This window comes from Cryptomeria japonica, chromosome 3 (assembly GCF_030272615.1).
Source record: "Cryptomeria japonica chromosome 3, Sugi_1.0, whole genome shotgun sequence".
Taxonomy (NCBI): Eukaryota; Viridiplantae; Streptophyta; class Pinopsida; order Cupressales; family Cupressaceae; genus Cryptomeria; species Cryptomeria japonica.
In genome coordinates, this window is record NC_081407.1 from 569,717,427 (window position 1) to 569,742,536 (window position 25,110).

Below are 25,110 nucleotides of genomic sequence, written 5' to 3' on the forward strand. Positions count from 1 at the left end.
TGGAAACAAATCAATCTAACAATGTTACTTCTTATTTTATCAGCAGGAATGAAACTTTTGCAAAACAAAAACTCAGGGAATATGTAGGAAAACCCTTGGCAGCAGAAAATTGGGCCTTGTAGAAACTTCCCAGATGCCAAATTATTAGACTTTCTACTAACAAGAATGTTGAACAAAAACTAAGCAGGCAAACAAAAAACCATAGTTGCTTGGGAACTCCATTATAGGAACATGGACCACATACCCATCCACGCACCCACAATTTCCGGCGATTACATTTACGTATAAAATAGCTGTATCCTTGCTCATTTACTTGCGTACCCTAATTTGATTGTCATCCACGTCCCCATACTGGTACTGGTACCTCATGTCTCCTGGTAACTATGCATGATCCTATAACTTGAGAAAGACAAATTCCTCAATGGCTGGAATCTCACCAATTCTCTTGAGCGACTTCTTGCTTGGCTCCTCATCCACTCCTATTGCCATGACAGCCTGATTTCTAGGAGCAATCCTTCCAACACTCATAAAGTTAACATTTACATTTTCCTCACCCAGAATATTGCCGACTGCCCCAATCATACCAGGTTGGTCAATTTGTCTGCAAAGAATGACACTTCCCTCCAGACTTACATCAACACTGAAAGTACCAACCTTGGAAAGATGAGGGATTCCATCCTTAACTTTTCCTTCGACAGTGATATCTCCACTGTCTGAAATAGCACTGGCAAATTTGGATTCAACATTTGCAATTCGTACTTGTATCGACTCAAGAGGTTCTTGAGGAGAACTATCAAGCTGGATTCTTTCTTCACTCAGCCGCAAACCTCTCTGTCTTGAAACAAAGTCTGCATTTACCAGATTCACAAATGAACTAGAGATGGGCTCGATAATTCCCTTAATAATCATGGCACGAAGTATTCTTGTGTCCAAGTCATCACTAGCTCTTGCGGAGGCATAGGACACTTTCACAAGTTTCACGCCACTGCCACCTGCTACCAGCTGTACTGCAAGTCTACCCAGCTTTTCTACCAACACCACATAGGGAGCAAGCTCTGAAAGAACCTGATTAAAAACAGTAAAAATATTCACATTTAGTTCATGTAGATCCATGCAGACATGTGAGAGATTCATGATATACAGGCTAAAGCTAATAGCACCATACTTGTGTATATGCAACTTTGAAATAATCCTGCAGGAAAAGGGCATTGAAAAACAATTTCGTAGCTTTAAGAAAATGTAGAAACAAGGAAATGGGTAGTATATTTAAGATTTAAAAAAATGGATAACGTAAGCAAAATTGCATCATGTAGCCACCCCGAGAAAAGATTTTAGGATTGGCTAGGAAGAGAGGAATTTTTTGACTTTATATATGAGGTAACTGAAAACGATCAACGTCAACAATAAATCCAAAACACACAACAAACAAGAGAGTAATAGAATTCATCAAATTTTTCAGAACCAAACGTGACATTCATGCTCCAATCAAACAAAAAACGAAAAAAGAAAGGAGGATATGACAAAGTGGATAAAGTAGTTTACCTCAGCAGGAACCATGGGCGCATTAACAGCTGTTGCTGCAAGCTCACCTTTCAGGGCTCCAACAACAGCCTCAGCAATTTCTACAGCCACACCTTCCTGCAAAATGAGCATAAGTTGATTTACTTCTCTGAAAAACTACCCAACAAAAATAAACAATCCATCAAAATAACAAACACAAAAACATGGCCCCATCTGCAAATATATACACATTCGCTAGTCATAAATACAGGAATAAGAAACTGACAAACAAGTCTAGCTGTAAATTAAAATGAATGTACAAAAGCAAATAACGGCTTTAGCATATTAGTAATAATGAGCAGGATTAAGGTTTACTTCTCAAACAGATGTACCTGTGCTTCTGTTGTGCTTGCTCCAAGGTGAGGTGTGACTATAACATTTTGATGCTGCACTAACTTGTTGTCTTTGGCTGGAGGCTCCTCTGTGAATACATCTAATGCAGCCTGCATATTGCAATCACTACAACATCAATTTTGTTATTACTTCCGAAAAATTTAAGCAGAAGATTGCCTCGAATTGACAATATTTAAGCTGCAATGTGCAATTATAAAAGTATTTGTGTTGAATAGAGGAATTTGGAGCTCTGTCAGCATGTGGGAAGACAAAGACTCATCATCCATGGGAGCAACTTCAAGCTTTTTAACAGGGATGTATATCCCCTTTTGCATCAGTATTCCTCAGTTGAGTGTAAGCTTTTGTTACTAGTTAAATGTTTTGTTTTGTTTACTGATCAGAAAAATTTCCATTTCTGCCTTGAAATATGAGACACAAAAATGAAAGAATTGGAATACTTCAAGGCGGCCTGGGAGAAGTGTGCTTGTTTGATTCATAACTTAGGGATATATTTTATCCCTGATTGACAGGAATGGCAGTCAAAATCAAACAAGAAAAGGATGAGATGGAGATTGAAGAACCAAATGTTATTGCAATAGGGAGAGGCAAAAAGGTGGTCTTCAACAGACATTACTTAATCCCTGGGACTGAGAGCATACTCCCATTGTATTGTGGGAGTTGGAGTTGCCATCTATTGCACAAAGCAAAGCATTGTCTGGTTCAACCATGGAGAAGAACAAGATCGTCAAGCAAGCAAGGAGGAAGATGTGATTAAGGGAGAGAGTTTGCAGAACCTGCAGGGAAAAACAGTAAGTACCCTTCGGCCTTCTCTATGAAGCTTGTGTGAAAATCAGATTAGGAAACTGAGAGTACCATCAAAAAAATAAACTAGGTTAAAAAATGCTAGGGTTTCTTCATGTGCTTGAATTATTCTGCTTTTCCTATAAGAAAAGGCTTTACTGATTGGTTTGCAGTTTTTATTTACAAGGAAAAGATATTTGTGTTATTTTTGTAGAATGACCTCTCCTAGTAAGTTTGCAGTTTTTATTTTAATTAAAATATGAAAAGAAAAGTAATTACTGGAAAATTCTTGAATATAGGGATCTTTGCTTGGGGCAATGCCATGAGACTGAAATTTGGATTTGCACAAACTTTCTGCTCAAACAACCCCCAAATGGTTTGAAACAAAATGTGCTTCCAGTGTTATGACATTTGCTGCCACAAGCTTTGAAAACCTTTGAGGAAGTACTGACAGAAGAAGAAACTAGGATTACTATCCCAAATATGAATGCTGTAATGTTTCTGGCAAAGATGTATTCAGAAACTCTGAAATTTCAGTTTGATAATTGTTTCTTTATTTCAATTTGTGAAGTTGTGAGATTGGGACTCAGGGGGCTTAAAATCACGCTTACAAAAACGATGAGCATTTAAGTGAGAATTACACAGATTTACTTTAAAGGGCTATTTCTTTAGGGCATCAAGGGCATACTTTTATGTAGAGACCATTTTGGCCAATGGGAAGGGAGCAGATTTGCAGATGTTTGACAATAAGGCTCTATGCCTTCACACTTCTTATGAACAAGAGCATGCTGCCCAAGGAATGTGCCAGGTTTTCCTCCTCAGAAAGGAAGTATGAATTGATGTTTGCAAATAAACCTCAGCAAATTCAGTTACCAATGCAGTCACGGAAGGGATATGTCATTGGCTGATCACAAAGACTTTTGATTTTGAGAAAGGCCTCACTAAAAGAGAATTGTTGTCTCAAAATGATGCAATGTATCAAGTGGTGTCATCAGATGTGCCAGGCAATGTTGCCTTTCAAGATTTTCAAAGGCAAAAATGTCGAGGTTATAGTAGAAGCTATCGACATTAGAGTATGTATTCCTTCCAAGCCAAATGAAACTAGGTTTGCCACCTTGTCTTTCTAGAAGTCTCTTCTACCCCCCACTAATCCTGAAGCTGTGGTAGAAAACCACCCATTTTTTGCCACCCTTAAAAAACACCTGTTACAAATAAGAGAGCAATGGGACCGTTGAAAATGGCATTTCAAAATGAGTCCTGAGATATTTTCAATCAACATATAGCAAGATGTAGTTATGCAAACAGGTTGGCTTTCAATGTTGTCCGCTCGCCATATTGGCAAGAAATGGTGAAAAAAATTAATGAGACTTCAAAAGGGTACAACAGCTCAGGTTATGAAAAGCTCAAGCTTATAAGAGATTCATTAAGGCCCATATAAGATTTATGGACCAAAACAAGAGTCTCCATCATTTCCAAAGGATGGAATGATGCTAAAAATTGGTCCTTGATCAATGTGATCGCAATGTCTCCTAAAGGGAATAAATTTTGAAAAGTTGTAAGTTGTAACGGGAAAGGTGAAAGATGTCCAATTTATTGCTAACATCCTCATGATGGCCATTGAGAAAGTGGGACCTTATAACATTGTTCAAGTCATAACAAACAACACAAAGAATTATAGAGTAGTTAATTGCTGGTTGAGAAACACTAGTCACACATTTTTTAGACAACCTATGCTATCCATTACCTCAACCTTATGCTACAAAAGATTGGCAACAAAGTTGATTGAATCAAAAAGGTGCCTATCGAGGACAACGAGATCTAATGTTCATCACCAACCACCACATGTCACAAGGCATCTCTCAATATGTTGCTAGTCCCTCTACATCTAAGTGGAATCAGAGCACATACTAATTCATCCATTCAATAAAGTGCAACAAATTGCACTCAAAAAAAGCAAAGGACTTAGTGTACATCCATCCACTTATGCCTCCTTTTGCACAAACATAGCTCCAAGAAAGGGTACAAGAGGTTGTGGGATATAGAGCCAAAACATAGTGACTTGGATGCTTTCACTTCCCAACGTACTACATTTGAGGAGCTCAATACTAAGCACACTTATAAAAACTGATAATGATGTTTTTGAAGACCCATATGATGCTGAAACCTGATTGTTGAACTTGACATTATTATTTTAATATTGAAATTTGAACAATGAAAATTTTATAATATTAATAATTATCATCATTCATGATATTCAAATTTGTGGTGTTTTTGTTTATTATATATTGAACTTAATTCGTACTGCAAGGCTGCATATATATGTGTGATTTTTATATGGTTTTTGTATGCACAAACCCAAAAAGAACCCAACCTGAAAAAAATGGTCATATCCACATACAGAACCTGTAAGCCTGAACCAAAACTGGCAACATTGATCCTTCACTCATACAGTACTTACTATCTTCCTGTTGGCTTTTCAGTAATTGTTATGTGAACAAGTTAAACAAGTTGATTACAGATCTTCTATGGCCTGATGAAACGCATAAGGAATGTTGTTTCTTGGGTTGTGCCTTGTAATCCTAGAAAAATGATAGCTTAGGGTAAAAACTTAAAAGACACAAGGGTGTAAGACACTACTTTGGCTGTCAAAAGAGTTATTAAGGCTTAAAAGGAATTTGAACCTTGGAAAATCCTAGTGAGATATAACATTTGAATTTGGTTTATAAGAATAATAAACCCTTTGCTAAGGTAAGAGGGAGTCCTGCTAGCTTATGGTTGTCTTGGTAAAAAATGAAATCCCTTTTTAAAATCCCCAACTCTCAACAAAATTTCTACCATGTTCAAGAAATATTTTAAACCTGCTGGTAGAGACCTTGGAATGACTTTTGATCCTGACTTACGGGATGATTCTAGATGGTATGGGGGACCTCCTTTGCTGGAACCTGCTCCAATAATTGTATAGTATGCTTCTTGTTTCTATGCAAATGTGTTGACGTGTTAGCGGCAGGAGACTATATGAAGATCGCCGCCCATAATCACCGCCCATTTATCATTGTGGGCCGACTAAATTAAGGGACGCATCCCTTTTCATTATATGGACGCCTCTCTTCATGTCGGCCTTCTTGAGAAGAGAGATGACCCTTGATAAGGGTCACTCTTGCACACATATATATATACATAAAAAGGATCAAAGACTTCATTCAGATCAACACAACACACACAGTTTTCCTGATTCCCTTCATACTTCAGCAGTTCGATAATTATATCAAGGAGATTGAATTATTTATGGTGCAATTAATTCAGCCTTGTGAGTGGCCTCATTTTTGGCTTTGTGTCAGCCATATTGTAATTGAATTGATTCAATATATAAGAGACATTATTGCTGGGTTTTTTCTCCCTCAAGTAGGAGGGTTTTCCCAGGGTATATTGCTGTGTCAATTGTTCAATTATTGTTTGATTTCTGCTTAATCTAATTCTGGTCATAAAATTAACATGGGATCAGAGCCAGGTTTAAGAAAGATCGTGATTAGAATTTATTAAGCATCAAACCCTCATTTGATCTCCTCATTCTTAGTGCGTTTATCTTAGCATCAAAAATGGTGAACGTACTCACGGTCAATGATGGACTTGATGGTGCCTCTAACTTCACCTCTTGGAAGTTTAGTGTTCTAATTGCACTAGAAGAAAATGATATTCTCGATTTTGTGGAGAAGGCCAGAACTCGATGATGAGAATGAGAAAACTCAATGGAGAAAGAATGGCACTAAGGCCAAAAAGATTTTGATTGATTCCGTAAAAGATTACCTTGTGCCTATTATATCCAAGTTGAAGACAGCTAGAGAGATGTTCAAGACTTTGGAAGGATTATATGAGATCAATAATACCAATAGAGCTCTTGCATTAAGGCAACAGCTACATCAAATCAAGATGGCTAAAGGAGATTCAGTCATCCCCTACTTCATGAAGATCACTGAGTTGAAGGACCAACTATATGCTATTGGAGATATAGTTGAAGATAGAGATTTACCGATGTCGGCTCTCAATGGTCTTCCTCAATCTTGGGAACCCTTTATCCAAGGTATCAGTGGAAGATCTAAGCTACCAAAGTTTAATCACCTTAGGGCTGACTGTATTCAAGAAGAATCCAGGTTGGCTGCAAGAGGGATTGCTCGAAGCTCTCGCAATGAAGACACTCATGTACTTGCATCTAAAACTTCAAAGAAGAAAGGAAGAGAAGGGAGAAAAGGAAATTTCAAGAGGAATAGAGACAAGAATTCAGATGTTGCTCCTGATTCAAAGAAGAAGAGAAATCTCTCTCAAATTTAATGTTTCAGATGTGACAAGTATGGTCACTATGCTCGAGATTGTCCTACAAGACCAAAGCAACATGCTTCTATGGTGAATGTTGGTGATGTATCCCCTCAAAAGGAATCTAGAGACAACAAAGAAGGTTTTCTATTCATCTCTGCCCTATCAAACAATGTTCCAACTGATAGCAGCACATGGTTGATTGATAGTGGTGCTTCTCGACACATTACAAGATATAAAGAGCACCTTTCAGATTTGATAGAAAGAGAAACCAACCACCAAGTCATAATTGGAGATGATGCATGCTACTCGGTGAAAGGTTCTGGAGCCACCTCTCTCAACTTAGAATCTAGCATCCCCCTCCATCTAAGTGATATCTTGTTCATGCCAGGAATCAAGAGAAACCTTGTATCCATTTCAGCCTTGGAAGACAAAGGTTATCAAGTTGCATTTTCAGAAGGGAGAGTTCTTTCTTGGCCAAAGAACTCTAGCATTAGGACAGCACGCGTGATTGGCAACCGGCATGAGAGTCTATACAAGTTTTCCACCCGTCCAGTTCAAGCACTTCTACATGACTCTTCCAGTTCCAACGAACTATGGCATAGAAGGCTTGCTCATTTGCATTACAGTGCCCTTCCATCATTGGAGAAAATGGTTAAAGGCGTACCTAAGTTCAGCCATGAGCATGATGGCACTTGTAAACGTTGTGCCATGGGTAAAAATACTAAGAGTCCATTTCATTGTAGTGGAAGTAGGTCAAAAGAAATATTAGATCTTGTACATTCTGATTATGCGGTCCAATGTCAATAGCATCCCTAAGTGGATTTTTGTATTACGTAATTTTCATAGATGATTACTCTAGTAAGACTTGGATTTACTTTTTGAGGTCTAAAAAGTCTGAACAAGTCCTAGATAGATTTAAAGAGTTTAAGGCCCAAGTAGAAAACTTGTCTAGGAAGAGGATTAAAGTCTTAAGGTCTGATAATGGAGGTGAATACACTTCCAAAAGCTTTCATAATTTCTACATTGAGGCAGGAATTAAGAGGGAGTTTTGTGTTCCTTACAACCCATTGCAAAATGGGGTTGCCAAAAGAAAGAACGGGTCCATAGTTGAAGCAACTAAAGCCATGATTCATGACCAAGACCTACAAACCTTTCTTTGGGCAGAAGCATCCAGAATAGCAATCTATGTTCAAAATAGGAGTCCTCATCGGATATTGCAGAACATGACTCCAGAAGAAGCCTTTACACGAGTTAAGCCTGAAGTCAGTCATTTGAGAATATTTGGCTGTCTAGTGTATGTTCATGTACCTCAAGATAAAAGAACCAAGTTGGAACCTTCTGGCAAGAGAGGAATATTTGTGGGCTACAGTGAAACTTCAAAAGCCTACAAGATTTACATTCCAAGTCGGAAACAGGTAGAGGTTAGTAGAGATGTTACATTTGAAGAAAATGTTGCATTCAAAAGATCTAAAGGTTTACACATGGAAGTAGATAATGAAGACCAAGAGACTCCTCGGGACATGGACGTTGATCATACTCCCGAGATTCAATGGGAGTCTATTGAACTAGTAGAGGCTATTGATCCAGTTGGCCCTTGGAACCTACTGATGGTCTAAGAGACATTGTTATAAGTCGGAAGAGACCTCTATGGGCTAGACAGACTATGCAAGAGGCAAAAAATTATGCAGCTCCTCGAGGCACCTTTAGAGAAAGCAAGAGACCACAGACATTCCCAGGCTATGTGGCATTGATGAGTCACATCATTGATTTCGAGCCCTCCACTATTGAAGAAGCTTCAAGTCAGCATGTATGGAGAGATGCTATGGATGAAGAATATCGATCCATTATCAAGATTGATGTTGGGACATTGTTCCGAGACCTGAAGGAAAATCAGTTGTATCTTCCAAATGGATTTTCAAGATCAAGCATGCAGCTTATGGAAGTATTGAAAAGTACAAAGCAAGATTTGTGGCTAGAGGATTCTCTCAAAAGGAGGGAATAGATTATGAAAAGAAATTAGCTCCAGTTGCTCGTTATACATCCATCAGAACTATTATTGCCATTGCAGCAGCAAAGAAATGGAAGCTTCATCAAATGGACGTGAAGACAGCATTTCTTAATGGTGTGATTAAAAAGGGAGTATACATTGAGCAACCTGATGGCTTTGTGATCCATGGGAAGGAGTCTCATGTTTGCAGACTAAAGAAGGCTTTGTATGGCCTTAAGCAAGCTCCTCGTGCTTGGTATGAGAGGATTGATCGATATTTGATGGGCTTGGGTTCTTCAAGAATGATGCAAATTCAAATCTCTACTTCAAAGTAATTGATGGTGAAGCTCTAATTTTGGTTCTTTATGTTGATGACTTATTTATTACTGGTGAAGATCATCTAATTGACAAATGTAAGGAGTTAGCTTCTAAATTTGAGATGAAGGATTTAGGTCTTATGCACTACTTACTAGGATTAGAGGTATGGCAAAGACCCAATGAGATTATTCTAAGTCAAGGGAAATACACCATTGATATTTTGAAGAGATTTGGGATGATGGACTGCAAGTCCATGTCTACACCTATGGAAACAAATTTGAAGAAGTTAAGAGAGTCTGCAACTAGTTCTAATCTGATAGATCCTACTATGGACCGACAGTTGATTGGATCATTAATGTATCTAGTCAATACTAGACCAGACATTTGTTATGCAGTGAGTGACCTCAGTCAATTCATGTGTGAACCTAGGCAAATTCATCTAGTTGCAGCTAAGCATATATTGAGATACTTGTGTGGGACAGTTGGATGTGGTTTGAGATATTCTTCCAGTGTAGGTCTAAAGCTACAAGGCTACTCTGATTCAGATTGGGCCGGAAGTGTAGTTGATAGAAAGAGCACCTCTGGATGTTGCTTCAGCTTGGGGTTTGCAATGATTTCTTAGTGCAATAGGAAGCAGTCTTCAGTGGCTCTAAGCACAACGGAGGTAGAATATACTGCAGCACATGTAGCAACTCGAGAAGCAATTGGCTTCGAAAGCTCCTTGTAGGATTGTTTGGACAATCATTGGAGCCAACTATTATTCATTGCAACAATCAAAGCTATGTGAAGCTATCTGTCAATCCAATGTTCCATGACAGAACAAAACATGTTGAGATCCAATACCATTACATCAGAGATATGGTATTAAGGAAAGTTGTTCGGTTGAGATATATTTGCACTGATGAACAGACGGCTAACATTCTCACCAAGCCTCTCTCCAAAGTGAAGTTTGTGCATTTTCGAGACAAGCTTCGAATTATGGAGAATGAAGCCCTTACTGAGAGGGAGTCTCAGTATCCGTGATCCTTTGTAATTTGCCGTAATGCATCTTTCTCTGAGACGGAGAAATTTGAGGTGAAAGCCCTTGTTAATACATTTTTCTCTGAGGCGGAAAAATTTGAGGTGAAAGCCCTTGTCCACCTCTGAGACGGAGATGTTGTTCCTTCCACCCTTTGGGAGTAGCCATGGTGGATGTCATGTTGAGAGACTCCATGACAACATCACGTTGAGTGACTCCATGATGAGCATTTGTACACATGTTTCTTTCCACATGGGAGTAGCCATGATGGACATCACGTTGAGAGACTCCATGATGAACTATTCTCACTAATGGGTGTAGCCATTGTGAGTGTCATGTTGAGACTCCATGACATGAGTATCTGAGAAAACATCTCCCTAGCTAAAGAGGGAGTGTTGACGTGTTAGCGACAAGAGACTATATGAAGATCGCCGCCCATAATCACTGCCCATTTATCATTGTGGTTCGACTAAATTAAGGGACGCATCCCTTTTCATTATATGGACGCCTCTCTTCATGTTGTCCCTCTTGAGAAGAGAGACGACCCTTGATAAGGGTCACTCTTGCACATATATATATATATATACATAAAAAGGATCGAAGACTTCATTCAGATCAACACAACACACACAGTTTTCCTGATTCCCTTCATACTTCAGCAGTTCAATAATTATATCGAGGAGATCGAATTATTTTTGGTGCAATTAATTCGGCCTTGTGAGTGGCCTCATAATTGGCTTTGTGTCAGCCATATTGTAATTGAATTGATTCAATATATAAGAGACGTTATTGCTGGGTTTTTTCTCCCTCAAGTAGGAGGGTTTTCCCAAGGTATATTGCTGTGTCAATTGTTCAATTATTGTTTGATTTCTGCTTAGTCTAATTCTGATCATAAAATTAACAAAATGGTCTTGACTCTTGCTGCTAAATAAAAAATGGCACCCCCATGTGATCCTTCTAGAAGATGAAAAGATAAGTTTGCAGTCATGTAGCCGACATGTAATGGACTGAAAGAAGCTTGTTGGCACTACTTTGGCGAAGTGTGAAATTGTAAGGAGTCTGAACAAGTGAAAAAACTTTTTTCAGTTGTTCTTTTGTTATAGCTTGATGGTAAATATTTCTGGTAGTGTGACCTGAGTTTGCTTGTAAAGGGATAAATTGACTAGATGATGCTTTTGGTAATCATCCAATGTGACAAGAAAGTTCCTTTGTTAGTCAAAAGTTGTGGTTAGTGATCTCAACAAGGGTGTCATGATTCTTGTGGAAGACGAGGAATGATGTTTTGTTTAATAGCAAACAAAGGGTACTTATTGATTTCCTTTGTGAAGTCACACTCTTGCATGTTTCCTTGCAGGTGGATATTCCAAAGGCTAAAATGAGAAAATTCTTTGCCAATGGAGTATTTAAGCTCTATCCTAAGCATCTGGCTAAGCACCATTTCCAAGAATTTCCCTTGTTCCTGAATAGGTTCATGGCAGAGAAGATGAAGCCAGCATGCGAGAAGGGTTGGGATATACAACATGACAATTTCCAATCACCTTAAATGGGTGTTTGATAAGAAGAGATGAAGGAAGAGATTGGCGGGGCTGGAGAGTGTAGCATACAGAGGCCTAGGTCGTCTTTCTATTGTTGAAGCTAGAATAGATAGCCAAGATAATAATGTTGTAGTGTAAGCCCTTCAGTAGTCTGCTTATAGAATGCAAGAAGAGAGCTACAGGCAGTGAGGCACGAGGCAACCTCTCTTGTGCCAAGTGGAGTTGAGACCAAGTCTCCAAGTTGGACGAATTCTTTCTTATGGTTCCTATTTGGCTGAGTATCATATTCCTTCTAAAGAGCTTGGTGATTTGTTTCCAGACTAGGTGTAGAATGCCACACTGCTCCAGCTGTGAGGGGTAATGGACCATACGAAGGGCATTTTATGTCTTAGAGAGACAAAAAGCTGCCAAAAGTGGATAGGACAGTGGAGTGACCAAGGGACCTGTTAAACTATTCTAAGTGACATTATGAACCTGGTGGTCATGGGGCTTTTGGTCTAGTTGCAGGAATTTCTACTCCGGCTATTTAATCTGCTAGCTGTTGTAGTATTTGATACTTTAGTGCACTACTCCTCGATATTGTTGAGCTCTGCCATTAAGCAAAAGAATGATACTTCTTGAGTGGTGTGCTTAGAACTTTGTTGAGACTGTTGTTAAAGTTTGATGGAAGGCATAGTTTCAATTAACACTGCCGTAACAGTCCTTTCTAATAGCTTCTTTTGATTTGTTAATATGTGCTTTTCCTCAATGAACATGTATCATATTTGTAAACATATATTCCAATATAAAAAAATGACATAATTCTCCCTCCAGGGAAAGACATAGTCAGCAAACTATTTATTATTTAATCAGACATCTAAAGGTGAAATTTCAGCTATGAGCTTCAGTAAGATTGTTTAAATGATAGCAGCTATAACGAAGCAGGCTGTCTACAGCCCAATCTAAATCCCATTCTAATAGGAAAAAATGGCCCTATTCTAATAGACAAAATGGATCATACGTTTTTATGTTTAGAACTCAAAATATGTCACCATTCACAAGATTTGACTTTCAGTTAATACATGAAAACCCAGAGATTGAAGAGTCAGATCAGGTACGTAGGAATGTAAGTTAAGAAGAACATGCCTGAGCTACAATCCCACTATCAAGTGCCCTGACCAGTGCCTCTTCATCAATAACACCACCCCTAGCAACATTTACTATGCGTGCCCCCTTCTTCATCTTGGCAAAAGCTTCATCATTAAATATCTTGTCTGTGGCAGGAGTTAATGGCATATGTAATGAAATAAAATCGGCAAGAGCTATAGCTTCATCAAATGATACCAAATCAACACCAATGGCTCGCGCTCGATCAGCAGGGGCATATGGATCATGTGCAATAACATTCATCCCCAGACCTTTAGCACGCCGAGCAACTTCTGACCCAACCTTTCCAAAACCCATGACTGCAAGTGTCTTCCCAACTAGAGAGACACCTACATACTTGTTCCGTTGCCACTTGCCTGCAATAAACACAATTTCCACCCACATAATCAATAATGACAAAACAAAATGATTTTTCTATGCATCAAATAAAAATAAAAGATAATGAAACTGAAACTGATTTGAAACTAGTCAACTACAGAAACAACTGCAAAACAAGATCAATATCTCACTGTAGCTGAAGAATATGCTCTCTTTGCAATGTTTTCCCCAAGAACTAACTTCGAGGAAGCAAATAAGTTATAGCAAATATTAAGTTGTTAACACTTAATATTTAGGCCAGATTGAGTCCAATAGAAGTAAGTGAAGGTAATTGTGCATATCCAACTTAATAGCAATAGGAATCAGTCCACAAAGGATTTGGCTAAATCAATCAATTAAAGCCAGATCAATTCATTGTTTCTGATGTTATGCATTTGCCTTCACTTAAGATATATTCATTAATATTTACTATCATGTCTAGCATGAATCCCCTCTCGTTTTGCTTTGTTTGACTTTCCTTGTTTTTCCTAATGATGACAGTTATTGTTATAATGATAGCATTTTAATTATGTCGTTTCATTAATATTTACTATCATGTCTAGCATGAATCCCCTCTCGTTTTGCTTTGTTTGACTTTCCTTGTTTTTCCTAATGATGACAGTTATTGTTATAATGATAGAATTTTAATTATGTCGTCAGTTTGGGTTCAGGTTCAGCCATACGACTATTTTCTTCTCAAGTTCAGTACGCCTAGGTATTTATTTATTAGTATACAAATATAATTAATCATAAAATTAATATCTCCCATTTAAGGTACTTATGCATTTGCCTTCACTTAAGATATGTTCATTAATATTTACTATCATATGTCTAGCATGAATCCCCTCTCGTTTTGCTTTGTTTGACTTTCCTTGTTTTTCCTAATGATGACAGTTATTGTTATAATGATAGCATTTTAACTATGTTGTCAGTTTGGGTTCAGGTTCAGCCATACGATTATTTTCTTCTCAAGTTCAGTACGCCTGGGTATTTATTTATTTATTTATTAGTATACAAATATAATTAATCATGTAATTAATATCTCCCATTTAAGGGTTATGAGAAAAAAGAAATGCAAGAAAATGGTGGTACAGAAGCCACCACTGGAAGGTCTTGTCAAAGATAGTTCAATTTTGACAGTGCAGAAAGAGGCAATCATGGACTGGCTGACGAGGGAGATATAATTAGAGATAACCATGGTTCTTTTATGAATGGAAAATCCATATACTTGGGGGGACACACTAATAATATGGCAGAATATGAAGCATTAATTATTAGTCTAGCTCTCACTAAATCATTGGGTGGGCAGAAGCTAGACGTGTAAGGTTACTTATTGAAGATGATTAATGGTCTCTGGCAACAAAGGAGCATGTGCAAATTGGAGATTAAAAAGCCTCTTGAAAAAATTATTTCACATTGTTGTAGAGAAGCTAATGAAGCAGCTCACCTTTTGGCCTTGCAGATAGTCGAGCCTTTGATCAAATCATTATTTCATATAATTGTAGAGAAGCTAATGGAGCAGCTCACCTTTTCGTCAATTATGGTATTAATCATTTCCTTCATGATATAGTGCTCCATCGGACTCATGGGTTGGACTGCCTAAATTATCAACATTTAAACCTCCCTAAGCTAAGGTACATAATTCATCCTACCCCCACATGCCTTTATCACCTTATTTATTATTATCATCACTTCAGTGAATTAAACTCAAACCATTTAAATCCTAGCACTATATAAATCACATTTAGATTATTGATACTCTTTTGATCTGATATGACTCTAACTTAAATTCCCATGTAGGGTGATTGTTGTTATTTGGGTGTGAGTGTTTTAAAGCCATGGCTGGCAGCTCAGAGACTGTGTAGCTTGTTTCCTTGTGCTCTGTTGCAGTTTCTATGCAGCATGGTGCTCCTTCGTTTGGTGGTTCTGTTGGTGTGCATTATTACAACTTCTTGTATGATGAAAAGGTTTGCCAAGGCTAATAAGGAGACCATTCTGCAAAGATCATGTCAGGGATTGACATCTCCAAGCCATTTTTGGCTGTAAAGAATTGGTGACCATGGGCTTCATCAGAGAGTTGCTAGATGAAGAAGTTATTGGAGATGTTTGTCAACCACATTCAAAGGCCTATGTTAGGGAAAACTTTGTCGACAAACTTCAGTGGCAGTCTCAAACAAGGATTTGAGAGCTTGGCTTCTCTGTAAAATGTTCAGGTTGCCTCTAGAAATAGAAAAGGCAAATGGTAAAGTTTTGGGAGCAACAATGGTGGATAACAACTTCCTTGTCAAGGAAAGAGAATGTCACAATATACAACAATTTATGGGAGGTACAAGCATATTGCAAGGACCTAGGTCATGTTGTTGAAAATTAATTGGTCACACACAAGAATGGACTTCTGGAGCTGTCCACCATAGTATATGCCCAAACTCACTCAGAGGAAGACGATACTATACAAACTTCACCAAAAATATGTTTAAATGGGTTCCTTACTCTTGGAGATAATCGTGCTGGTTAGTCAAATGGGTAAGGTCAAGTATCGGAGATTGACCTGAAGACATAAGACTCCATTTCCAAAGGTAAAAATCAAACCAATAGTTGTAGAGGATCCCAAAAGCAAAAACAGGAATAGAAAACACCTAAGTCACAAAGGCATTTGAGGAATTTCATTTATGACTTAAAAAGCATATTCATGATCATTTTGACCAGGGTCAAATATGTCATTATTTTTTACCACGGCTGAACTCATTACCATTTAAAACCCAAAGCATTTGAATTCTGTCTTTTCACGCTGTGAAGGTTTGGGCTTGCCTCCAAGGATCTCTTGAGGACTCTTCAGCTATATCACCCCTTGTATAACATTAAGGGGTTCCTTTCCTGCCATAATTTACTGTAAATGTACTTGGTTGCATTAGTCAAGGATTCTTATGTATGTTGAATTGTAATTGCAGGGTTAGAAAAACTTAGCATTGTTGTTTAGGTGTTTAACTTTGGACATCTATTGGAATGTGTAAGGTGTTCATGACAGCCTCAAGAAGGTAGTAAACCTCTGTAATCAGAAAGATGTTAGTGGCTTTAGGAGGTGATCACTCACTTTTTCAGATATTACTCCCACATTGAATTTTTCCAAGACAAGGGCTGTGTTTTGCTCCATTTTTATGTTTTTTTCTGCTATCTAATTGCTATTGTAGTCTTCTTTATGAATATCTGAGCTTACAATAAAATTAAGGCGTAAAAACTGTAATCAGCAAGAAGTTGGTGGCTTTAGGAATTGATCCCCCAATTTTTCGGAGTTTACTCCCGCAATGGATTTTTCCAAGACAGAGACTGTGTTTTGCTCCATTTGTATGCTTTTTTGTGCTCCCTAATTGCTGTTATGATCTTCTTTGAGATATTTGAACTTACAAATAAAATGAAGCCAGGGTCTGTTCTATGCATGTTTGCATCATAATCAGAAACTAAATCAGTCATATGCTAATTGAAATGTACAAGCTCCCTATTGATAAAACAAGTAGTGGAATACCCATATATTTATGGTCCATAGATCAGTAACTTTGCCATGCATTACCTACAACTAACCCTCGTAGAATTTATCTCAAGGTTTGCCTTAAATAGAATGAGGAGAATACACGGAAAGGATTTTCCTTCAATTACCATCTATTGATTGACTCCTTTCCTAATCCAAAATGAAGTGCCACTGTATTTAAAAAGCCAGGTAGGTCCTCAAGGTTCTCGTTAATTAATATAAGAAGAGTTCAAGAAACGGATTTTCCTTTGATTACTATATATAAAAGCTTGTCGGATTCATCCCCTATCCTGCCAGATCCAGGTCTGGTTCATACCCAGTTTGTACCAGTCCAGTGCGCCTATTGGTACTGGCAGGGTGCATGTAAACAGCACCCAATTCATCCAGGGCATACCTCAAATAGAACCCAACCGAACCCAATCAAACCTAGACCGCACTTGGATGCCCAGCAATGGAAATTTTTTTAAAAATTGCATTTTTTAAATATTTTTTGAGGTCCACTTTGACTGGGCACCCTCCTTAACCCTAGAAGTCACCTCGGAAACAACCTATTTTTTGTTTATTTCTTTTGCAAACAGCGAATTTCATTCCAAGAGGCTGAGCATATACTTTTGCTTGTTCAGAGGTTGCTAGTTCATCTGCATTTGAGAGGAATTGGAGCACATATTATTTCATCCACTCAGTAAAACACAATAATTGCACTCAAAAAGAGCAGAGAACTTAGTATATGTGCATTCCAACTCGTGTCTCCTTCTCCACAAACAACATGACTACAAGCAAGGGGAGACAAAGTTGTGGGATATAAAGCCAGAGCATAATGACTTGGATGCTTCCACTTCTCAGCATATTGCATTTGAGGAGTCAGAAAGGGAGCACACTTTTAGTGCAAGTGGCACCAGCACTGCTTGTGGTTCATCTAATGTTCCTACATTGTCTAATGTCCATGATGATGATGGCGTTGATGATTTAGAAAATCCATTTGATGATTAAAACTTAAAAGTTAAAACTAAATTAATAAACTTGATAATCATTTTGATATCGGACTTGAAGTTTGAATGATGAATATTTATCATGCATGATTTTTATTTAAATGACATTCAAGTTTATGGTGGTTTTGTTGTTTATATATGTGTTTTGCACACACAAACCCAAACCCGAACCGGCAACCTTGTGTATATATATTAACTCCTTTCCTAGTCCAAAATGGAGTGCCTTTGTATAACATTAAATAGAACAATGCCACGAGGAAAAAAGAAAAAGTGTAAATACAGTTGATCTTTATTATTCAACAAGAACACATTGATTGAAGATGAATGATACCAAGGCCAAATAGAATTTGGCAAGCATTAACAAAACTGTAATAAAAAAACATGCATAAGCACATTTCAAATTGCTCTTGTTTGATTTGGCATAAATCATAATGAATGTGTAGATGATTTGTTTGAAATGCTTTGAAAACATACCCAATCCTGCCCTGTCAAATAGCCTTGCACTTTTGGATGAAAAAGACTATATATCAGAGTCACAATAGACACACCTCCCAAAGATAAGTAGAGTTCAATGATGTTGGAAAAGGGATTCCATAGACTAACATCAACCCAGAGATCCTTTTAGCTGCCTTACAATGTGAACTCTGTTCCTAGATTTGCCCAGTAGAGTATTACTCTCAGGATGGATACATTATGCATTAAGTTTTCAGAAATAAGGAATTTCAGAAATGGGCTACTAGGTTTTAATAAAAAATTTACTGCAAAGGTATTTACTAGACCATCAGAAGGTAGCTATTAACACGTGATATGCCAATTTTGCAGCTAGATGGAAAGGATAATAGTGGAAGTTTTGTTTTACACTAAAACAAAAAGATAAAGTTTTGATTGGAAAATATGCTAAGCATGTTAACATTACTCACATGGAGGTTTTTACTTGTGATTGAGTGTGCACTGAATACAGATAACCCATCAAAGAAAGCAAATCAAAAAGCTAAAAATTCATTGAAGAAATTTGTCAAACTGTGCAGTGCGTGGCATTTATAAACCTCTCCAGGAATACAACCTCCATTAGGATATTTGTGCAGTGCTGACAGTTGAGGTTACAATAGTAATCGGTGGTACTGGCCTCTTCAAAATGACAAAAGTGCCCTTGCCAATCCTACCATCTCACAAACTGGGAAAGCTTATATGACTTGTTAAATAAATTCAGGATAGTTTATATCCAAGGTGAATTGATGGAAAACTCTTAACTACAATACACCTAATTGCACCTTTAGGTGGTTGCATAAATATGTACTGGAAAAGTCTGTACATGGATCGATTTCCTTTTCCTTGGGTTACAGATTAATTTCACGCTGTATTTTTAACTATTCATTTTTTTCTAGGATTTATCAACCAAGAGGCAGACTTGAGGTGCACCACTACTGCACCTATTCTGTTTGAAAATGCTTATTATCTTTTGTTCAATTAAATACAATAAATTATTAAAAGGACAAACGCTTGCATATGCAAACATATTGTTTGCCCCACTACACCTTTTTGCCCAAGTATGGCTTGCACCAATGGTTAGTAAATTGTGCTGAAGACACAAAAGATAGCAGTAGACTTATAAGAATAGAGTGCCAAGACAGAATGAAAGAGAAGACAAGGACCGGGGCTTAGGCACACAGTGCCAAAAGAGACTAAGTGGCAAAGTATAAGTCATGAGATATTAAATATAGCTAAGAACCAGGAGGATGAGAGACTTGGTACTTTGCATGGGATATGCATCAAGGTGCATAGAATTATAGATACATGAATGCCTTTCAGCTAATTGTACAGAGGATCTTGCAGATCCATCTACTAGAGATATATATATTGGACTCATCAGAAGGCATCTAAGAAGGTCTGAGTACAGAGCTTTATTGCTATTATAATTTATTTTTCAACCATTTGCCTTAGTTATGTAGTTGCCATTGTTGAAAATATAATGTATGAAACAGTTTACCATTCATATGTATTTTCTTGGGTTAACTATGTATTATCAAGAATGTATTCGGGCTACTGTCTTATGCATAAGGGTTCCTGACAAACATAGGATTAACATACAGGTACAAGTTATAACAATTCTGACTTTCCACTTAAATAACAAAATTGGTTCCACCCTTTGAAGTTCTTTGGACAAGCATCCTATAAAGGATGACATGCTAGTCACTAGCGCACCAATCCAAAAATGAGTAACATTTTGGTTCACTTGTTGAGACATGTATCTTTCATTGAGAGGAAAATAGACCAAATGGTGCAAAGGGTTATTTAGGAAAAACTAGAGAAGTGATTTAACAAGGTGGTGCTCGAGTTCACAATGGATGACCCAGAATAAAGTGTACGGTCCAAAGCCATAAGCAGTGATAAGGAATTCTTTGTAGAGTTCCCCATAAGTTGTACAGGGATTCTTACATTGCATGTGAGGACAGTACTTTCAGCGTCTTATGGAATGGGCAAAGGAGATGTTGCAAAGTTGACAACCACATATGAGGTTTGTAGTACACATATTTTATGCATTCTTGCAAGAAGGCTTCAACAATTATAGGGGAGTATTCATGGTGCAGATCTTGCTCATAATAAAGCAGCTAATGTTAAACAACGAATTGAGAAGCTTCCAACAGCAGGCTATTCCTCAATGCAACAAGATGAAGAGAAGGTAGGGAAAGACTGATGACTATTTGAGATGAATGCCACTTAGTTTACAGATAAGAATGCTAAGAGGTGGATGCAGAGGCATGTCAAACAGACAGTTGCTGTGGTATACTACACTGAGGAAGTTGATGCTATCAAAAAAACGCTGTCATTAATGTGCAAACACATTACAGGGGAGCGATGGAAAACCTCACTAAGGGTGATGGAGGCCGAGGAACACCCCTATAAGCCAAAGAATTGGCAAAGACCATTTAGGCAATGCACAGCTGGATAGTCTGGCATCCATAGAAGGACATGCAGAATAGCTTCTCGGTCAAAGGGCACTAGAATTGATTGAAGGAATGTGCAAGGAGAAAAGGTCAGAATCTAAACTCTTGAATCTTTCGAGATGCAGTATTGCATGCTTGTCTTTAAGATGTTGAAGAGGATCAAGCATTAATGCCCAAAGACAGGATTGTCTGTAGGTGAACATAATGTTATTGAGAGCACCAAGGTAACTTGCAAGAAAGGAAACAAGAGGTATCCACCATAAGTGTAAACAACCTGGGCCAATCAATCGCTAGAACCGCCAACACCACTCTCATTTCACTACAACATAATGATTATTAAGCTTAACTTTGTGCTATCAGATTACCATGTGCCAAGATATGCAAAGACACATGCACAAGTATGAGATCTTTGCTGAACCAAGGGTGTAGGCTTCAGCTAAGAAACCCAATGAGTTGAACGTGCACAGTACCAAAAGTTCAACCCAAACCAAACCATATCTCAGCTATCTGACCCACAAAACAACCTTCCTGAATGAGTTGGAATATCTCTAGATGAAGCAGCAGGTTATAGCTATAGCAAAGGAAATTAACCAAGTAATCACCGTGAGCATGATAGAGTGTGCAACTCAATTCAAGGACATTATAGTTTATACTTATAATGAAGCTATCTTTCAACATCAAAGAGAAGCAACATAAGAAATGGCTCATAAGTGGGTTGATCTTCCGTATCATTCAGCAAGTGATTCATTACATGTATTTATGCAAAAGGAAGCACAGTACATTGCAATATGCACAAAGGCTTACATATACTTTGGGTAAAGTACGGGGATCACTCCCCAAGTAGAAGCACAAATTAGCAAAACAGAAAAATGAATAGAATGGCTCACTACTAGCCAATAAGCAGGGCCACACAAGGAACTGTAGTGCATTGAGTGTGAAATAGAGGGGTATACTAGAAATGATTGCCACCAAAGAAGAAATGAGCATGTATTTTGTGTCCTATGCAAGTTACCCTTTGCTGAAAAAGATAAAGAATACCACATAGTGTATAATTTCTAAAGACTACACCCACAATACTACAAACTGCAGATTCCTTCATCATGCACACAAAGGAAGTGAGACTTGTGTCAAACTAGGATTACTGAATGGGATGAGAGCTCTCCCTTCCAAAGTGGATGGAATACAGTGAGAATCAGCAAATGTGCCAACAAGCAGTGCCAAGGTGGTGCTGGATGTTATAGTTGTGGTGACCCAAACCACTATTGCTTCCAATGAAATTAATTCTCTACTTATGGCACATGTGATGGAGAAGATCTCCATTAAGATTACCCTGATATGGTGACAAAATCCGCAAGTATGGTCAAAGGCCAAAATAAGTGAAGATGCATCAAAACCAAGACCTTGTTAAGCCTCTAAAATTATACAGTGATCTGCCAGATTCAAGACTTACTGAGAGGGAGAGTGCAAAATTGTCACATGGACATTTGCAGTGGGGATAAAGGAGATTTCACTTGATATTGATGAGTCGCAGACTTATATTTATAGCATTTTTCAACACTTATGAACTAATTATAGGACACTTTGCAGAGGCAAGTGGACATCAAGCAGACTGTGAGATTGTTATCATCTCATCACGACCTAATCAAGCAACCAAAATCTTAGAGGATTGATCAGCCCAGCAATGAAAAATGGATTATTGATTAGCACACTACTATGAATTTGCAGCTGGTTCATTTAAAGTTTCTATTTTATTGTGATCATTCTATGCATGCCCCTCAAAGATTTTTTTTTTTCAAAAACGTTTTGTTGGAACTCGGAAAGCATAGATTTTTTGCTTCTCGCAGCCTGTTGCTTTCCCTCTATGATTGTTGGAGACTGGAGTTAAGAGCTTAATATCAGGAACCTTATAGCCCATTTTAAACTTTTTTATTCTACTTGTAAAAGGGTTAGAATGGCTATTTGATTATCTGCTTTTTGGGTTTTGTAGTTAGTGTTGAGAATCTATTCTTCGAACAACATGACCATTACTTCTTTAATTATATACATCTATCCTGTATATGAGTGTGGTTTCTTTTCTGTGCAGGGAACTTCAAAATAATAAAAACAAAAGCTAAAAGAATATACATATGCATGCTAAATGCCTCTAGGAACTCAGCCGATTTGAGGAATGAAGATGACAACTCAACCAACTGGAGAGTACTAGACAAAGGTCTAATCAACTGCAAACTACTTGGCCCAAGGAGGATGTTAAGAGACTTTACGGAGATGTGTACAACAGCAAAGTCTTCAAGAAGTAGGTCAAGGGACTCATATGACGAAGAAAGATGAGGGGAGGGGATTTGATCAGTAGATCAAGATCCTCTATCTTTTCGAATGGTAATCAGAGGAGGTTCGAGTCTTTTAAAGGCGAGTGATCGATAAACTCAGGTTCCGTAATTGGCTGGAAACACCCACATCTCTTGGTGACCACATATAAAAATAATATAATTCTAGTTTTATTCATATGTTAAATGTTCCAAATTTGGAATGATACACTTGACTGTTTCTCCTGGTTCAAGCTCGACATGATTTATAGAGTAGACTTGTGATTCAGACTCGGCGGTTGCATGTTGGGCTTGGACTCAGATTTGGCCAAAGAAAAAATTGGCAAAATTTGAGCAGATATACTCAGTAAAAATTCAATCAAAATCACCCATAATTGACCAATATCATCTGGCATTGCTACAAGATAGTTCCGCGTCCTGTAAATCATGTTCTACTTTTGTGAATGGTAACAACAATTTAGATACGAGGAGGGAGGTGAGCATTTTATAGCTTTTGACCTTCTTCCTCCATTGTTAGGCGAGCATTTCCCAGTCAAGAGATGGGCCAATACGATAAGAAATAAAGATCAGCAAAAATGTGAAGATCTGAATGATCAAGAAGCTGCAATTACCATGTCTAGGGTTTTGCAAAGGTTTTAGGCGTGGATCAGCAAGATCAGGTTTACATGGACCTTGGACATGAGGTCGAAATGAAAATGTAAAATGTACAAATATCTTATAATATTCAAATCCTTAGAGGCATGATGGGTCAGATTCAATCCTGAGATGATTCTGATGAAACAGATTCCCTGCTATGACAGCTCAGCCGAAGGTAGTAACACATTTAATCTACTTAAAGACAGAGATGTCCATATCTATGTAGCCAGATTGAACCAATTTAAAACAAGAAAAAGCTGAAAAGCACCTGCTTTCATGGAAGCATCAGCCATGGGTACATTCCTAGCCATGGAAGCCAAGAGAGCAATCCCATGCTCCGCCGCCGCCACAGTGTTAGCAGTCGGTGCGTTCACCACTAAACAGCCAAACTCGGTAGCCGACTGCAGATCCACATTATCTATCCCCACCCCAGCACGCCCCACCACTTTAAGCCTTCCATTCGAACTCTCGAACACATCTCGTGTCACCTTCGTTCCGCTCCTCACGATCAGCGCATCACACAGAGATATTTTCGTGCACAGCTCTTCCGGAGATAAGTTATATGAGCAGTCCACATTGGCCACGCTTCGAAGCAGCTCCAGCCCTGCTTCTCCCAGTTTCTCAGCCACCAAAACAGTGGGCTTCGACTGCATGTCAGATGCCACTGCTTGAGGACAAATCCTCCTCCTTAAAACGGGAACATTCACTCTCGTTTTCCCTGCACCCAGCCTCTGCCCGCAAGATAAAAACTTACACGATTGAAGGCCTAATCTGGGCAAACATGGCATCGATTTCGGGTGAAGTGGCGCAGGATTTTGATCCAGCGTCTTCCAGCTGCAATGAAATGTCTGAAGGCTGCCCCTTGCCATTGCCATAGCTCTTGCTCTGTATCTCTGCTCAGACTTGCACTCGGATCTCTACTGATAGCTGCTCTTAGGTAATCTTTGCTTTAAAGAGATCCACCAACAGAATATAATCTATCACGACATTTTTTTATTATTTATAGCTATTAGATTTTGATTTTATTCAAGTTTATGTAAGCGCTGATTCGCGGGTCCATGGTAGGTAGGTACTGAACCATCGTCTAACAATCCAACGGACCTTTTTTCCCAATAATACGAAAATTCACTTCTTAATTACAATAAAAAGAGGTCAACAAAAAAACTCTCGGTATACGCATTCATGCGGCGGCCGTCGCTAAGGGTTGAAAATTAATAATAAATGGTTTGCTTCTACTTCTACCCACCACGCTAGCCAACTTCTGAATGTGTAAAATATACCAACCCCCATTGAGTTTGAAAAGGATAGTTGTTTAACCGGGGTAGGT

The 25,110-nt window shown here is 38.2% G+C and overlaps 1 protein-coding gene across 1 annotated transcript; it reads right to left on the minus strand.

The window, feature by feature from the left end:
- LOC131075673 (D-3-phosphoglycerate dehydrogenase 1, chloroplastic) lies at nt 1–24,854 on the minus strand. Its single transcript, XM_058012525.2, has 5 exons — nt 24,052–24,854; nt 12,989–13,365; nt 1,893–2,003; nt 1,543–1,638; nt 1–1,065 (listed from the first exon to the last, which is right to left on the minus strand). The coding sequence occupies exons 1-5, from the start codon at nt 24,656–24,658 to the stop codon at nt 394–396; spliced, it is 1,863 nt and encodes a 620-aa protein (XP_057868508.1). The 5' UTR covers nt 24,659–24,854; the 3' UTR covers nt 1–393.
- Nucleotides 24,855–25,110: the final 256 nt, after the last annotated feature.